Source organism: Pelecanus crispus, chromosome 1, assembly GCF_030463565.1.
Source record: "Pelecanus crispus isolate bPelCri1 chromosome 1, bPelCri1.pri, whole genome shotgun sequence".
Taxonomy (NCBI): Eukaryota; Metazoa; Chordata; class Aves; order Pelecaniformes; family Pelecanidae; genus Pelecanus; species Pelecanus crispus.
In genome coordinates this window covers 128859156-128875009 of record NC_134643.1, presented here as the reverse complement: position 1 = coordinate 128875009, position 15854 = coordinate 128859156, and the positions used below count along the sequence as shown (strand labels likewise).

Here is a 15854-nt window from a genome sequence, read left to right as displayed (position 1 = left end):
CCCGTTATCCTTTGGACTGAACACTAAGGCAAAGAAACTTTCTCGTTTTAACGTTCTCATCTTTCTTAATTTTTCTTTAAATCCCAGAAATCCCACATTCCTCCTTGGGCTTCCCATTTCCAATAAACTGCAACAATTGCGTTTACATAGCCTTAGATATTCACCTTAAACCAAAATATTTAGGACGCTAACGTTATTTGTGGCCATTTCTGTTCCTTGGTTTTGGGGGTTTGGTTGGGGCAGGGGGGTGTTTTATTTTCAAAACCCTTAAAGAGGCTTTAGCTTAACTAAACCTTTAAACCTCACAGATATGCATGACATGTTTCATAACTTACTCGCCTGGGCCACAAGCAGGCATCTACGAAGTCAAGATGTAATACAGACCTCTGAAGTCCACAGATGCACTAATGTGAGTATATACTAGATTACTCTGTCAAACGCCTTTCGCGTACAGCCCAGCTGACGGACGTCCATCCCACGTCCTGCGCATCTGAAGTTCACATCCATCCATCCGATGCTAACGAATCACTACTGGTGTTCAGACATGTGAACAAGAACCCAACAGAACTTGCGTGAGAGAGACTCCGTTTCACAATAACTTGCTGGTAGAATGAAAAACAGAGAAATCAGGGCAGAGCAAACAGTTCTTCTTGGGTAGAAATTTCTAAACGGTTCACAAGTTTGAAATGCAGAAAAATGCATTAAGCAATTTGTTTGGATTCTCGACTTCTTTAGAATAACCTAGTAACAAATTACCAAAACCACCTTAAAAACCTACTCGAGAATAAATTTTCCAGCCCATCCACAGTTATGCCTCCAATCTCCTTTAGCATCCGCTTCCTGCTTTGATCTGTCAAAGGCGGAGGCAGCAAGCACATCGAGCAGATTAAGTCCCATTTGCTTTCCCAGACTTCAGAAGAAACAGGCACTCGTCCAATAAACTAACTGAAGCCAATCTGTACCCTCGTTTTTCCGTAGCTGACACCCTAGACAGTGAAAGTCAAATTAAGTGGCAACTGTAGAAAAGAAAAATTATGTCTAAGTTGGGGAGAACGTGGTGGCGACAGAGGTGAATATGAAAGCGAGTATCATTTCCAGCTGAAATGGACTGCAAGAGCCGCCTTCGGCTCATTCCGGGCACGTTGCGCTGACGCGCTATCAAGCCCTGCGAAGCAGCGGCCCTTGCCAGGCGCTCCGACAGAAGCCTCCTCCCTCCATCTCACCAACTACTGAAGTCTGAAACGACCTCTGCGGTTTACTGAGCCTAAAACAACCAAGCACCAGATGGCTGCGGAGTCTGCGCTTGCAACGATTATCCGTGTACTACAGTTTTATCAATGAATTTATGCATGTCTACACATCTGGGAAAAGTAACAGATATACATTTACTTAGCACACGAGTATCACAAGTATCTCTGCAAATATTTGCAGCCAATGCCTGCAGGCTATAAACATGAGACTTTCTTATTTTCTATGTAACACAAATGCCAGAGTCAAAGTTAATTTTCACCTTTAATAAGCTCATGATTCTTAGTTATCTAATACTCTGTAAAAAGGTATTACAGACTGGTAGATTATTGCAGTGACTTCTAAAGAACATGGACAGCCACGAGGCTGAAACTACAGTATCGTATGCATCATGTTGTCATTGATACTATCTACTACAGCATGAAGAAAAATACTTTTCAAATAAACAGTATTTAACTCAAAACATAGAAATGGAGCCTGCTTTCTTACAGTATGGTTACATATCTATATTCCAAGAATAACATTTTAAAAAATGCTAGATCTTGAAAGGTCATAGATAAAAAGAGTCATGATGAAGATGAACCAGTTTTGCCCAGAAATGCTATAATGAGCACACTGCACAGTTTTTCAGCAAATCCTAGTTTTGCCAAGCTTCAAGAGGCAAAAGCCTGAAATGTAAAAGCTTCCAAACTGTCTATCTAGTCCACTTGTCCTGCTCTGGAAGGCCCAGTGACCCACACTGCTTTAAGACAGCGTGTCACCACAACTGTTCCTTGCTGACATGAATGCCATCGGGAAGAGACGATTCAGGTCCTTACGATGCCAGGCCTAACAAAAAGCCTCCAACAAATCCACTGGATACCACGATGTTCTGTTTGATGAATTCTGTTGACTGAGAAGAAAAATAATATCCGTAAAGAACTGAGTCAGATCTGTCTGATTGTAACATTTAATACTTATCACAATTGCCTGGAAACCAGAATACTAAAGTTATGGGAGGGGGGGGAAGCAACGTGTTTAAAAACATATAAAGCTAGGTGACAACTGCTGGCACCAATGGGTGAAAACTGACACTCAGCTGTCTTTAACAATATATTTAAAATACAGTTAGCATTTTAGAAGTCAAAATACAGAGGAATTGTCCTAGCAATTTCATGCCAATACCACTCTTGTTTTGATTAAAACAGGACAGATGTTCTACAAACTCCCTTGGCAAAAAAGCATGAGCACTACCATCTCTTCCATTTTAATCACATGAAAAAAGTTTTTAAAAAAAACTGGCTTTTGGAAGACTGGATCATTGAAAAAGAAATACACTTCACTCCTTATGAGCCAGTTTCCTAAAAACTTAATGCTACAAAACCCACTTAGGTATGATGACATTTGTATATAACATTTCATTAAGTAATAGCACAGACTATAACATGTGATATCAAACATGTGCCATTTCATAAATCCTCTACTTCAAACACTTCAGACTGGCTACTGGTGCACAATTAGAAGAAAGTAACATAATCTAAAAAAAAAAAAAAAAAAAGGAAACAAACAAAAACGCCATCCTGTCCCACCCATTTCTGCAGGACGACGGAGAAGGTCAGGTTAAGCTATTTGGGGTACGGAAGCTAGAAAATCATTTCTCTTGAACTTCCACTTCACATTCATGTTAAAATTTCAGGTAATTTTTATCAACCTATGTACAACTCCACAGATGTTAAATCTGAGACGTCAAAACTCTTAATTACAGAGTGCTAGTGTGGCTGCTGTTGCACTGTCTGCAACATATTCCAAGTCAGGATTCACAGTTACTGAGAAAGAAACTTAGATTGTCTGATGAAATTTGCAAATATGTAAAACCAGGCTAAACATAACTTTTTTTTAAAAGATAAAAAGACTAAATAAAAGTCTTCAAATGACAGAATGAAATAGCCTCAGTGACACTGATCAGTATCACAGGCTACCTCTTTTCAACACAGATGTAACCGACAGATTCTGAAGACAGACATTCTTCAAACTGCAGGAAATAGAGATAAAAACCGCAACTCTAGTTACGGAGTGGTTATAGCTTTTCTCCAGAGAGAAAGGTCAGTCTTCTCCAACCAAGTAATTTTGTTATCAGCAGACTAAAAAGATTTGGGTTTTGTCTTTGTAGCTACCACGTTTTAACCACAACACCCTCAACTTCTTACCATGTCATGACCTTACTGCTTTCTCACGAGGCAAGAATCTGCACAGACTATAAATGCAAAGCCAACAGCAGTCCCTAAGCCATACCAGCTGCAGAAATGCATTAACTTTGAAGTTTGTGTGCCATCTTTAAGAGTGAACAAAACAGAAAGCTAAATGAATAAAAGAGTACAATCTGATAACTTTTAATAAAAGATACAGCCAGACCATTTCTGATGCCTTCCAGTTTTGTACCCGCATTTTCAACTAATCATCACCTACAGTGGAAGGTAAGAAAAACTGAATGGTAGAAAACAGTTTATCACCTTAGACTTACCTCTTCGATTAGAGTATTGATTTCAGGTGCTGCCTTATTTGCACGCTTTTTTAACTGTTTTTTTGCTTTGTTTACATCTTTTTCAACTCTCTTCCAGTCAACTTGTACATATCCACTATGACTAGCAATCTAGGAAAATAAAGGGTATTTAGTACAGTTGCAGTTAACATTTTACAAGTCAAAATACATTATCTTAGTGACTACACTTTTAAAATTTTTTTTTCTTTTTTAAATTACAGATATAGTAAAAGACATTGTGCCAAATACAGCAGGTATTCTGCTTCAAACACTAGTATTTTCCACAATAACAATTCAAATTAGAACAAGCAATGGCAAAGTTCAGTAGACTACTGTTAATTTTACCACTTCTCTATTGTTTAGTTACAAAAGCTTTAAATAAGAGTGTCTTTCCTTCAGCATTTACTGTAACTTTACTTGTAAGAAAGAGAAAAGCACGTTCATAGGACAACAATGAAAAAACTGTTTCATTTCAGCTTCTTTCAGAATTGTGGAATTCTGATTTGTGACAGGATATTTGGGACAAATCAGAATCATCCCTAGAAATACTGAAAATTATTATTTTATCCTACATAATTTAAACTGTCCAAGAAAAAAAAAAGTATGTAATACAAGAGAATTCTAATACTTACTACAAAACCAATAAGTAGAGAAATAACATGGCCTGTGTATAGCACAAGTTCTGTAACATCAGCAAAATGGGTAAGTTTGGGGGATTGTTCACACCAATTTACACTCAAACAACATCCATGAGATCTTTAACACATTTAACTGTCATCCCAACCCTTTGCCTTATTTCTCTTACTAAGATTTTATCCTGGAAAAAAGTAAGATGTTCTGTTACTTGACCAACACTGACAGTCCCACCAACTTCCTTAAGACAATTCAAAAAAGAAAAACATATTTAAATGTTTTTAAGATCATAGCTTAAAAAAAAAAATGGGCAATTACTGCATGCTCTAGAGAACAGTTAAACAACTCATTAGTTGGGGAAAAAAGAGAGCAAAAATCAAAACTGAGGATTACTGCCTTTTTTTAACAGCCAAAACAAATAGATACAGACCACTAAATTTAAAGGTAAATGACCATTACACAAAAAATAGTTTATGAAGAATAGTATTTCTCAGATCCTTCTTAAGGTCATGTTTGGCAAATTCATGTAACTGACATAAAAGAGTTCTATCCAAATGGTACAACTGGTAAATTAAATTCACAGATAACGAAGTTTTGTGGAACAGATATTTAAATATACAATTTATTCAGTACGGCATAAAAAGAAATGTTTGACATTGCTTACAGGCACTGAATTTTACTTTTCACATAGTTCTTTCTACCAAGTAACTAAAATTAGGACATCTAACTTGTTTTAAAACAGCCACAATAATTAAGCAGCACATTTAACCACAAATAGGAATTTTCAGGATCCTGAAAAAAAAAACCCCAAACCCTAAAATGAAGCAAGTGTCAGACAGATTTTGTCTTAATTAAAGTTCCTAAACAAAGCTTCTAAAAGACCACCTATGTAAGAAAGTAAACTTCAGTTTCCACCTTTGAACAAGATTTAAAAAACAATTCACTGGACAAATGCAAAATGGACTTACTAAATATTATAGTCTCCTTTACTACATACCTCAGAATATAATACATTCATTGACCTTGCCTGTCTACTGTAAAACCACTTATCCACACAGGCACTAGTGTTAGGCAGTGATAGCTATTTAAGGACTACCTATACAGTATGAAAACATGAACAAGTCACTAGATGACATATCAGGAAAAAAATGTTGCACGTGGGGGGAGTTTTTATATTATAAATTTAACATTACCACAAGAATTTCAAAAAGGCCCAAGTGTTGAATTGGTGCCTTCTAACTCATAAAACTGAAAACTAAATATGGACTGATCTACCCAGTCCAACACAATGTAAGAAATGCTAATATATTTGCTTGCTTGAAAGTTGTAAAAAAAGATATAAACAAATGTGACTTTAAGAGAAAACACTTCAGTAAGAATAGTTTAATTAGCTCAGTTATCCATACAGTACAAGGATGAGGCAAAAATTTTTAATTAAGGTCTGTTTAGCTCTCCAGTAGTTACAGCTTACATTTGTATCAAAACCCCAGTTTACACAATAAAAATTATACTACTTTTCTCCCTGAACATAGTAGCAGAAATCTTAAGTTCTGCTTTTGAGTTTTTGTACACATCTATGAAATAAGCAAGAGAGGACAATGTTTTGAATATAAAATTTATAATTGAGCAGGAAAAAAACCCCCAGAACTGTACTTCAGTGCAAGTGATAGTCAGAGCTTGTGTCACATCTGCTTTGGCTGCAATCCTACTAATTACATAACTTTGTATGTAAGCACAGAAATAATCCCACTGAACTCAAATGTCGGTGAGACAGACTTCAATTTTTTGACCCTAATACATCATAAAACCCCTATTAGCTTACAACAGTAAATTTACATAAACACAAATTCTTAAAGTTCGTTAGTATTTTTAAACCCAGCCCCTACAGTAACAGAGAAACTAAAATAATAATATTCCATTATCAGTTCCATACTTACAGTAAGAGTCATACAGGTCTATACATATAGAGAGAGATATATTCTCAAAAAAGCCATGGGGGTGTGTGTGTATATATCTACATATAAAAAACCCTATATATAAGTACATATGATAATGGAATAATATATATATTACATACATATATATATCTCTCTCATATATCACATTAGTAAAATTTATTTTTGTTCACGGTCTTCCAGAACTGTTGAAAAATAATGGGATTTTTTCCAAAAAGACAATTGAAAAAATACATCAATTCAAGAATACTAGAAATACATGCATCTTTCTCTACACTAATCAAAGAAAACATCTAAAGGGAAGACCTCATTTTGGGGGTGATACTGGAGAGGCATGCGAGTACTTTGTTATTGTGAAACATTATTAAGAGTAATGACCAAAAAACACTTAAGAGCAAAGAATTTACACGGCAAGATGGGACAAAAGAGTTCTAATTTCCTCAAAGACAAAATCTCTCATACTAAAAAAGCCCAACCAAGCCTGGAAGGCACAGGCGAGCTCCCTGTGTTCAGCTGCTTGTGCAGCACACAGAAGCCATGTACACTTCCAGGTATTTTCTGGTATTTAGACAGGTGCCAACCCCCATCACACTCAACGAGTTTCCAGAACAGATCTGACAAGTCTCTAACTTCAATATACAGATAAGGAGGGACTGAGAAACGATCCAACGTTTTTTGTAAGAGTTGAAATGCAGAGGCTGTACCTGCAGCCACCATCTGCTGGCACGGCTCCACTGTAACCAGCGAAACTACTCCAATTTACAAAGGCAGAGAAACGATGCCCCTCCATTTCATGTCAAAACCTGCCAGAAATACGGCATTTCTTTAAAAGGCTAACTTCCAACTACCATTTGCTTTGGCTGTTCCACTGAACGCTCCCTCAAAGTCTGCAGACATCAACTGTGAAGTGGGATGTTCAGTGCAAAACTGAATACAACTCTTTCTCATTAAGTCCCCACCCCCAGAAGCATGTTGTTCTCTCCCCACTTCACTGAGATGCCACAACATCATCATGGCATGGTATCAACAAACCCCTGTACAATATATAGCCAATGATATCTTAAGAGTTTATTTTGCTTCTTGTGTTGTTTTCAAAGATTTACTTTTCTTAAGTTAGAAATAATTTAATGAAGAATTGAATTCATCAGTGGCATGCTAATGGAATGAGGCAAAATATATTAGTGAAAGCAAAAATAACCGAACAAAAATACAATTTTAGGATTAGATAATAGTCAAGGCACAATGGAAAAGCCTGCAATTTGTATGTTGACTGCAGAGAAAAAAAGCAATGAAACCATTATTAAAGACACAGGAGTTTAAAAACACAGAGAGAACAGGCGCTCATTAAGAACAATTGTTTTTAACTAATTCATTATAGCAGAACCACATGAGTTCATACTTCCCTACTCTTCAGGATTTCACTAAACTCTGTGCTGTATAAACTAGAAGTTATACAAGGAAAATCCCTTACTTGCCGTGAGAAATGAATTATATTTTCCTTAATATAGTGCATGTGTATTGGTCTTATACCAGCATATTTGAAGAGCTACATCTGTTTCAATAAAAAGGATAGTTAATTCATCAAATTAAGCTGTTGACATAGCTAGCACAAAGATGTGATAACAGATCTTATTTTTGAAAAACTATGCAAATTCCTTAATGTCATTTTTATTCTCTTCCTCAGGCTACTTTTCATTTAATCTGTATTAAGACCGAAAAATTTCTAGATCACTTACAAAAATCTTAAAAATCTTTTTTGTTTCTTGTACAAACTGACATTCCAAAAATGTATTGCTTTCGGTTTCTTACTAGATTTCTTGAGATGAAGTCATCACACCCTGAAGAAAAAAATGCATTTTTTTAGTTTCAGGACTGAAATGTTTCACTGAATGGCTTTAGCCAAGAATCTTGCCTTCTATAGTTGTTGTTCTTGTTTTAGCGGGTAATTACAATGTCAATATTGCAGTCAGGAGTTGAAATGAAGTCTGCAACTTCAGAGAAATTTACAGATACAAAGGAAGTTTCTAGTCATGTGCTGAAATGCTCCTCTGCCCACTCAGGGGATGTGCTGAACATGTATTCATAGGGAAATTAAAATCACGATGTGTGATCTTTAAATGAAAAAATTAAAGACTACAGAAATGTAATTACACTACAGAATTTATGACTCAGCTTTAAAATGCAAAACATTTTGAATTAAAATGAAAGACCAAGGCATTTACTTCATTCCCTTCCAAGAGAATCTGATCTTACTTAATTAAAGATATAGACAACTCAATCAAAATATGCAACTCATTTTTCCTTTTGGATAATACTCCTTTTCAGATACACTGTAAATGAGATCAACTAAGAAATCAGACACTCAAACACATGGCAAATCTATTTTATGTACAAGAAAGCTCCCCAAACTTCACAGCTCAGTAAGAAACATACCGCACAAGTACTGTGTTTTAAGCAATTTCTATCCTTTGTCTATAGGTCTTAGGTTTTAACCTTTTAGCTTCCTGTAGTCAGAAGTACTAATGAAGGCACCTGCAGGCAACATTCTGCCTGCTACCCCTGGATGGCAGGCCTCTGTTCTGTAGGCTCTTCAGTCATATTTAGACAAGAAATGTCGTTAAAAGAATTAAGACCAATGGCATACAATACGGGAAGAAAGATTCTGATCTTTAAGTCAACTAGATTAAAAGCATGATGAGTACTTCAAGATCCGCTGCATATATATATATAAAGAATTAATTCTTCCCTCATGATCCAGAAATATACATTATAGGCTAAAGAAGTCCAGAGAAGTCCATCAGATGGTTTCATGTGCTGGCATAGCACATTTTGCCAAAAATTTACATCCGGATGATTCTAAACCATTTCAGATACAACACCCTTGTAAAATTCATCCCTATGTTTAGGTACAAGCCCAATAACCAGTGATTTCCAGATTTATAAAGGTCATCAATGCACAATGGTGAAGTGGAATGAATGCTAATACTATAAAGCTTCATATAAAAATTATTTCTCTTTGACTTTTTACATTGCTGTTGATGCTTGCTTTTAAGTAATTCAAAATAAAATACACTTTATATTTGTTCAAAACAACTTAAACCAAATAGTTCCAAGAGCATACATTCTCATGTAAGTGCTGCAGTTCAGTTACATGTTCAACGAGGAGTTAAAAAAAAACCCCAAAACCAAACGCAAAACCAGTAGAGAATATAATCATGAAGGAAGTAAGGGTACTTCACACAACTGTGACATTTTGATGCATTACACAGCAGCAATCAGGTATTACCCAAGCCTTCCAGATCAATGGTTGACTGCAACAGCCACTACAATCAAAGGAATAATTGAAAGTGGGATATGCTTTTCAGAAACCCTCCAGGGTGATGTTGGAAAGAATAAAAAAAAAAATGTACCTTTAACAATCCTGCCTCAAAAAATGGTGTATTATTTGCATGGACCTAAGCAGGCACCAGTCCATTTCCTCGAGAATGATTTGAGGAAAAACAACAAGCTCACAGGTAAGACATGAAAAATGCCAGTAAAAATATTAAGAAATACTTGGCATCTTACAGAAGGATGTGTGAAATTCTCCTTCACTTAAAGTTTTTTCATCTAATTTAAAGGCTTTTTGGAAATATGCCCTCCCCTAACCACAATATCTGGTGAAAAATGCAAATGGTCATGCCAGATAACATTTATTAAAAAAATTTGGACTTGAAATCCAATTGAACAGAGGAATGCAATGAAGCTATCAGAAGTGAGCAAAGCTTCAGAGGTTCAAAAGATGTAATGAGTAAATACAGCATGGGGAGAAAAAACATCGTTTCCTAATGGGACCAGCGCACACCCTCCAAGCAACTGCCAGAGAAGCCTACTTCTAAAGCACTCAAACCTATTTAAAATAAATACAGGTTAAATTCCTTGATCTCCCTAACCATAGGTTTACAGGCAGTTCCTCTAACCTGGCAATATTGAATCACATAAAGCATCTCAGTTTCTGCACAGAAGGTTTTTTTGGCTTACTACAAACTATTTTACAGGACAGAGTAGATTCTGATTTACCACTGATTTTTAGAAACGTCTCTTTTGTACACAATATTCCAGCTGAAATGTAAGTTTTTGATTGATAATACTAAAAAGAGGAAGTAGATAAGAAGCCTTCCCAATTAAATTTTGCCCAACAGCTGTGTTTTTCCTATTGTTTAGTAAATAACATTTGCCAACTTATAAAGCATGAAATGCTACATACTTGAAGCAGAAGAAAGCCACCACCTACTGCAGTTGCTGCAAGCTTTCCGACTTTCTGGAACAAAAATCCAGCACACCTTAGGAGAACAAAACAAGAAAAACCCAGTCCAATGAAGTTGTCTGCTGAACGATGCCACACTTCAAAATTCCTGACTACAACTATTACTATTTTTTCATTTAACAAAGCAAATGTACCATTTCACATTTTTAAATATTAAAATCAGACTATTTAATGCAAACAATATTTAATTAATAATATCTAACACAAGACAACACGAGTAATAGTTGCTAGTTCATGGCTGTCTGCATGCTGCTATTAAATGTGGCATGTTAACAAAGCACAATGTAATAATATAAAAGTGCCATTATAACTGTTCCCAAATGGGAGGTGAATATATTGTACCATCATTTATAATAACTACACAACCTGTAACTTAAATATCTCAGGTAAAAAGAAGTTATATCCCTACCACAAGAGTTAAAAACAGCGGGGCTCCTCTACTGGGACGTGGCCTTAGTCTACTTTTAATGGATCAAAGCAACCAGAAAATTAGTATCTTGTCCGCAGTCTCCAAACATTCCCTCATCAAAAAGAGAACAGCACAGATATCAATATTACAGAATAGTTTGGGCAGGAAGGGACCTCTGGAGGTCGTCTGGTGCAGCCACCTTCCCAAAACTGGGCCAGTTGCAAAGCCCAATCCAACCTCCAAGCTCAATCAGGTTGCTCAGGGTCCTAACTCAGGCAGCGCTGAATGTTTCCAAGGCTGATGGTGCCGTAACTTCTCTGGGCAGCTCTGCTGGTGTCTGACTCCTCCCGCCGCCCCCCAGACCAGCCCCCACACAGGGGAATTTTTTCCCCCTGCATACGAATAGTGAACTCGTATTTATATACATGAATACACACACAGAGGTATATACATCCACAGATACTGAAATACACAGTTTCCAGATCTTTCAATAAGCCAGTTTTTATGTATGCCAGATGAACTATTCCCTGGAAGCTTCAGAGTTTATGTATACACATCTAACTTTTAAAAATAACTTTAAGGCTACAGAGGCAAATAAAAAAATCAGGCTGCAAGCTGAGCCTACACTCCTCAAAGCTGTACTGAGCCTGGACATGACAATTTCATTTTTAGTCTATTTCATCTTCCAAATCTTGCATAATTATGGTTAAAAGTTACTGTGCTACCAAAATGTCATTTTTCACTGAACTTAAATTTTTTAGAATACTGGAATAGACAAATACCATTCAAATACCTTTGACAAGTAACAAATACCTTGACATAGCTGCTAAGATGGTGGCCACATTTTCCAGTTTAAGTTCTCATCTTTACTGTCTAGCTTTCACCATGAATTATTTTAACGTAACTATGCTGTGGTATCTCTCTTCAGTTAACGTGGGAGCAGACTGTTAATTTGTTCAAAATGGCTCCAGCTCAATTTAGAGAGAAAGAAGTCTCTATAAAATGGGACTCAATTAAAAGTATATTCTGCGACACATTTTTTTTTCCTTTATTTCTTTTACCTGTAAAAGATGTCTTAGCCATAATATCATAAGTAGGTTTCTAAATCTATACTAGTAAGGAAATATGCTTTTCCCTAGAGACAGAAGATATATGCAGTAATTTTCCATTTACTCCTTGTACTTTCAGAGTTCTGACTAAATCCCAAATCTGACTAAGTTCCCCAAATCCTTTTCAGAATAACTGGTATGAGTTCCCTTAGCTAACTGGTGTTTTATCGATACTACAAAACACTTTAGAATGATGAGTCAGAGTAATGAGTTAAGAAATTGTTCACACACGAATAATCTTGATCAATGGTAACGGAATTCCTGTTAGAGAGGATACATTTATCTGCTTCAAATAGCCTTGGAAAGGGATCTTCTAAGAACAGTAAAAGGTCTAGCACAGTTATGAAAAGTGACGCTCCCTCACCAGCCAGTCACGCCTCCCATCACAATCTGGGTAGCTACAGAATATTTTTCTACAATTGGTCCTGAATTCCGGCCAAACACACGATTCCACCAATGGTGACGCCGTGCATATTCTGTTAAATCCAACACTTCATAGGAATCATCGTCACTTTCATGTTCTTAAAAAGAAAAAAAGGAAAAAAATTATTTTCTCAGTTATACAGTAAATTAACAATCTATGTAAAAACCCCAAACATTAACAGAACTGGTTTTGGTATTAACTGGCTATTCCAATGGTTTAAATTGCAGCATACAGGCTACCTATGGTTCAGCAGCTCACAGAACAAAGGATTTTGAGATTTTATGCCACAATCTTCAAGGTAAGGAAGAGAAGACTATAGGGAAGCTATCATCTATAAAATCCATGACTGGCACAGAAAAGGTGAACAGGAATCTCCTACCTGTTCAAGTACAGAAACCAAGAGGTACCAAATAAAACTAGAAGGTAGCTGGTTCAACACAAAAAAGGAAATCTTCCTCTCCCCTCCTTCACCCCCCCTCCCCAGAAGCCCCAGTTAACCTGTGGAACATCACTGCAGGATGCTGTAGATGCCAAATAGCTGATGTGGACTCCAAATAACAACAGAACAAATTGGGAGGCTGGGGGGAGAGGCATGGAATCCACCAAAGGCTGTCAGACACAAAGATGACAACCATAGCTAATGAGGTCCTGGGCTGAAAATCATCAAAAACATTCTGAGAAAGTATCACTACATGCTTACCCTCTTAAATCTTTCTTAGCTCATCCTGCAGCTGATGGCTTTCAGACACAGGGTGCTGGGCTTTCATCTGACCTACTACAATTGTTTTTATTTTCCTAAACAACGTGAAACATGTCTAACTTAAGAGAAAGCATACACATCTCTTCTGGATAGACCAAAACTTGGAAAGATTGAGAACTTCTGGCCTAGTGTTTTCCTCAGAGGGCTAGACGTTAGCATATGCTAACAAGCCAAGAACAGGCACTTCTGTTCCTTTTCCACAACAGATGAAATGGATGAAGCTGGGACTTCAATTAAGTTCCATACTTGCCGTACAATTCTGTTCAATATTTCCAAAATAGGCCTCCTACAACTTCAAATTAGAGATCCTAAATACCACGTGTACTCAAACATCAAAGAGAAGAGATGGTTAAATCTTTTTTTAAAAAAGTATTTTAAAAGCATACCATAGTTCTACAGACATACATACATGAATTAAAGTCCACTTCAGCTAAATACATTTAAGGTGGAATGTAAGTTCAGCAGTGATGCTGGGACATTCCAAAGAGGAAGAGAAGTTAAATTACTACCTAGAATCACAAAGAAAGACTGTAGATATAAACATTCTATTAAGAACATCAGCAACTTTTTTTTAAGTCTTACTATAAATATGGGTAAAAGGCTAGAGAATGCAAGAAACACACATGTAGGTATGAATTCTCTCCCTTTATTATCACCCAAGTGTTCCTGAGTACTAAAACATAAATAGCAAGACCCATAACGCTAAGAAGTTGTTACTGTATCTTCTTTCTTCCTGACTTTGAGGTATCGACTGCAAACTGTTTTACCATCTTTAAATGGCGAAGAACATCAGAACGCTGTCCTAGACTGTCAGTTCCGTTAATTCTGCCCCTAAATTAGTATTATTCAAATCAAAACTTGCACAAGTATAACACGCTGTGTGGAAAATAATAATGCTAGAGCAGTTCCTACTGACAAAAAGAAAATATTCCTCTCCTTGCAGGATTAATATTATGCATACACTTCACGCACGTAAAACTGCTTGTGCAAAACGGCATTACGCCATAAGGCCGCACCGGTGCACTTAAAGATCTGTGCATTAAAAGATGCGGAGACGACGGAGGCGAGGGAAACCGCTCCTGGCCTGCCCGCTGCGCCCTGCGGGTTCCGTCCCGCAGCCTCCGGGGAGGCCCCGCCGAGGCCAGAGCCCGCGCCCTGCGCGCCCTGCGGTCCCAGCGCTGCTGTGCGGCCGCGGCCGGCGCCGGCACCGGCACCGGCACCGGCACCGGCACCGGCACCTGGGCGTTACGGCGGCTTTCAGCCGAGGGCCTGCCGCCGCCCCGGCCGCGCTCAGGCGGGATGGCGGCGCTGAAACCGCGGGAGGCCAGCGCCAAGCCCGGGAGGGGGCCGGCAGCGGGGGGCCGGGGCCGGCGGCAGCCGCCGCTTCAGCCCGCGCGAGGACGGGCCAACGCCGACGCGCGAGGGCCGGCGCGCAGGCGCCCCGCCCCTCCCCCACCGGCCGCGCGGACCGGGGGGGGGGGGGGGGGGGGAAGGGCGAACGGGGGAGGGGCAGAGCCCGGGCCATCCCTCCCCCGCCCCCGGGCGCCGGCACCGGCAGGGGCACCGGGCTGCCCCCCGCCCCCGGGAGGACGGGCGGCCGCCACGCCGCCTCCCCTTTCCCGTAAGGGACGGGACAGGACGCGTGGCCGCGGAGGCGCCCGAGCCCGCGGGGAGCCCACTGACCTGAGGCGGTGCGGGGCCTCCGCGCCGCCATGTTGGCTGCTGTTGACAGCGGAGCCGGGCCCGGGGCCGCTCGGCTCCGCCCCCCAGCGGCCGCTCCAGCCCCCCGCCCCCCCCCCGCCCCCAGCCGCGGCACCGCCCCCTCTGCGGCCGCGGGGCGGCAGCGCGCATGCGCACGCCCCCTCCCGCCTCCTACTCCCCCAGCGGGCGCGCGTGGAGCGCCCGGGGTCTCTCCCCGAGGCGGCGGGTGACGTCACGGGCAGCGCGGGTCCCCCGGCGCCGCGGAGGGTTGTGGGGGCTGTAGTTCCGCGGGGGGGCCGGGGAGGGCGGCCATTTGGGCGGGGGGCAGCCCGCTGCCCGCACTCAGCGCGGGGCCGGCGCTGCGGGGTTCGGTTTCTGTGCCCCTCAGCGGCGGGGGCGGGGGGAGGCGCCCCCTCTGCCCTGGAAGGCTTCAGGCTGCAGGCCCGAGGCGCGCCTCTGCCCCTGAGTGGCTGCGGCGCTGGGCCCGGCGAGGTGGCGGCCTGGGGCTTCCTGCCTGTGGAGCGGGAGACTGATTCACCCTGGTGGTACGTGAAAGGGCCTCAAAAAGTCTCGGAATAACTCTTTCCGCGGATGAGAAGTAACAGGGCGGCAGCGGTCGTCGCTGCGTAAGGGGCCGCACATAGCTGTGGCGCACCGCACGCGACGGGGGTGTTTGAAAACACGCGTTGCCCTGCCACGGCCATTAAATGTCCCATAAAAATTAATAACCAGAAAAGAAAACAAAATGCAAGGCCCCTTAAAGAACAAAGGTTTAAAGTCGATGTGAGCCG

The 15854-nt window shown here is 40.1% G+C and overlaps 1 protein-coding gene across 2 annotated transcripts; it reads right to left on the bottom strand.

The window, feature by feature from the left end:
* Positions 1–1493: 1493 nt before the first annotated feature.
* Positions 1494–15091, bottom strand: FUNDC1 (FUN14 domain containing 1). Of its 2 annotated transcripts, none has more exons than XM_075713850.1 (5): positions 15046–15091; positions 12543–12699; positions 10601–10676; positions 3749–3877; positions 1494–2140 (listed from the first exon to the last, which is right to left on the bottom strand). In XM_075713850.1, the coding sequence occupies exons 1-5, from the start codon at positions 15074–15076 to the stop codon at positions 2063–2065; spliced, it is 471 nt and encodes a 156-aa protein (XP_075569965.1). In that variant the 5' UTR covers positions 15077–15091; the 3' UTR covers positions 1494–2062. The 2 variants fall into 2 exon arrangements, with proteins under 2 accessions (XP_075569965.1, XP_075569959.1); XM_075713844.1 differs by lacking the exon at positions 15046–15091 and adding an exon at positions 13464–14285.
* Between the last annotated feature and the right edge of the window lie 763 nt (positions 15092–15854).

What these genes read in the sequence shown, in the direction of transcription:
- FUNDC1 (XM_075713844.1), bottom strand. Translation starts at nt 13,521, where the DNA reads ATGCTAACGTCTAGCCCTCTGAGGAAAACACTAGGCCAGAAGTTCTCA. An exon ending in GAAGTTCTCAATCTTTCCAA is followed by an intron (nt 12,700 to 13,463) that starts GTTTTGGTCTAT and finishes TTTCTTTTTAAG; the next exon opens with AACATGAAAGTGACGATGAT. An exon ending in ATGGGAGGCGTGACTGGCTG is followed by an intron (nt 10,677 to 12,542) that starts GTGAGGGAGCGT and finishes TGTTCTCCTAAG; the next exon opens with GTGTGCTGGATTTTTGTTCC.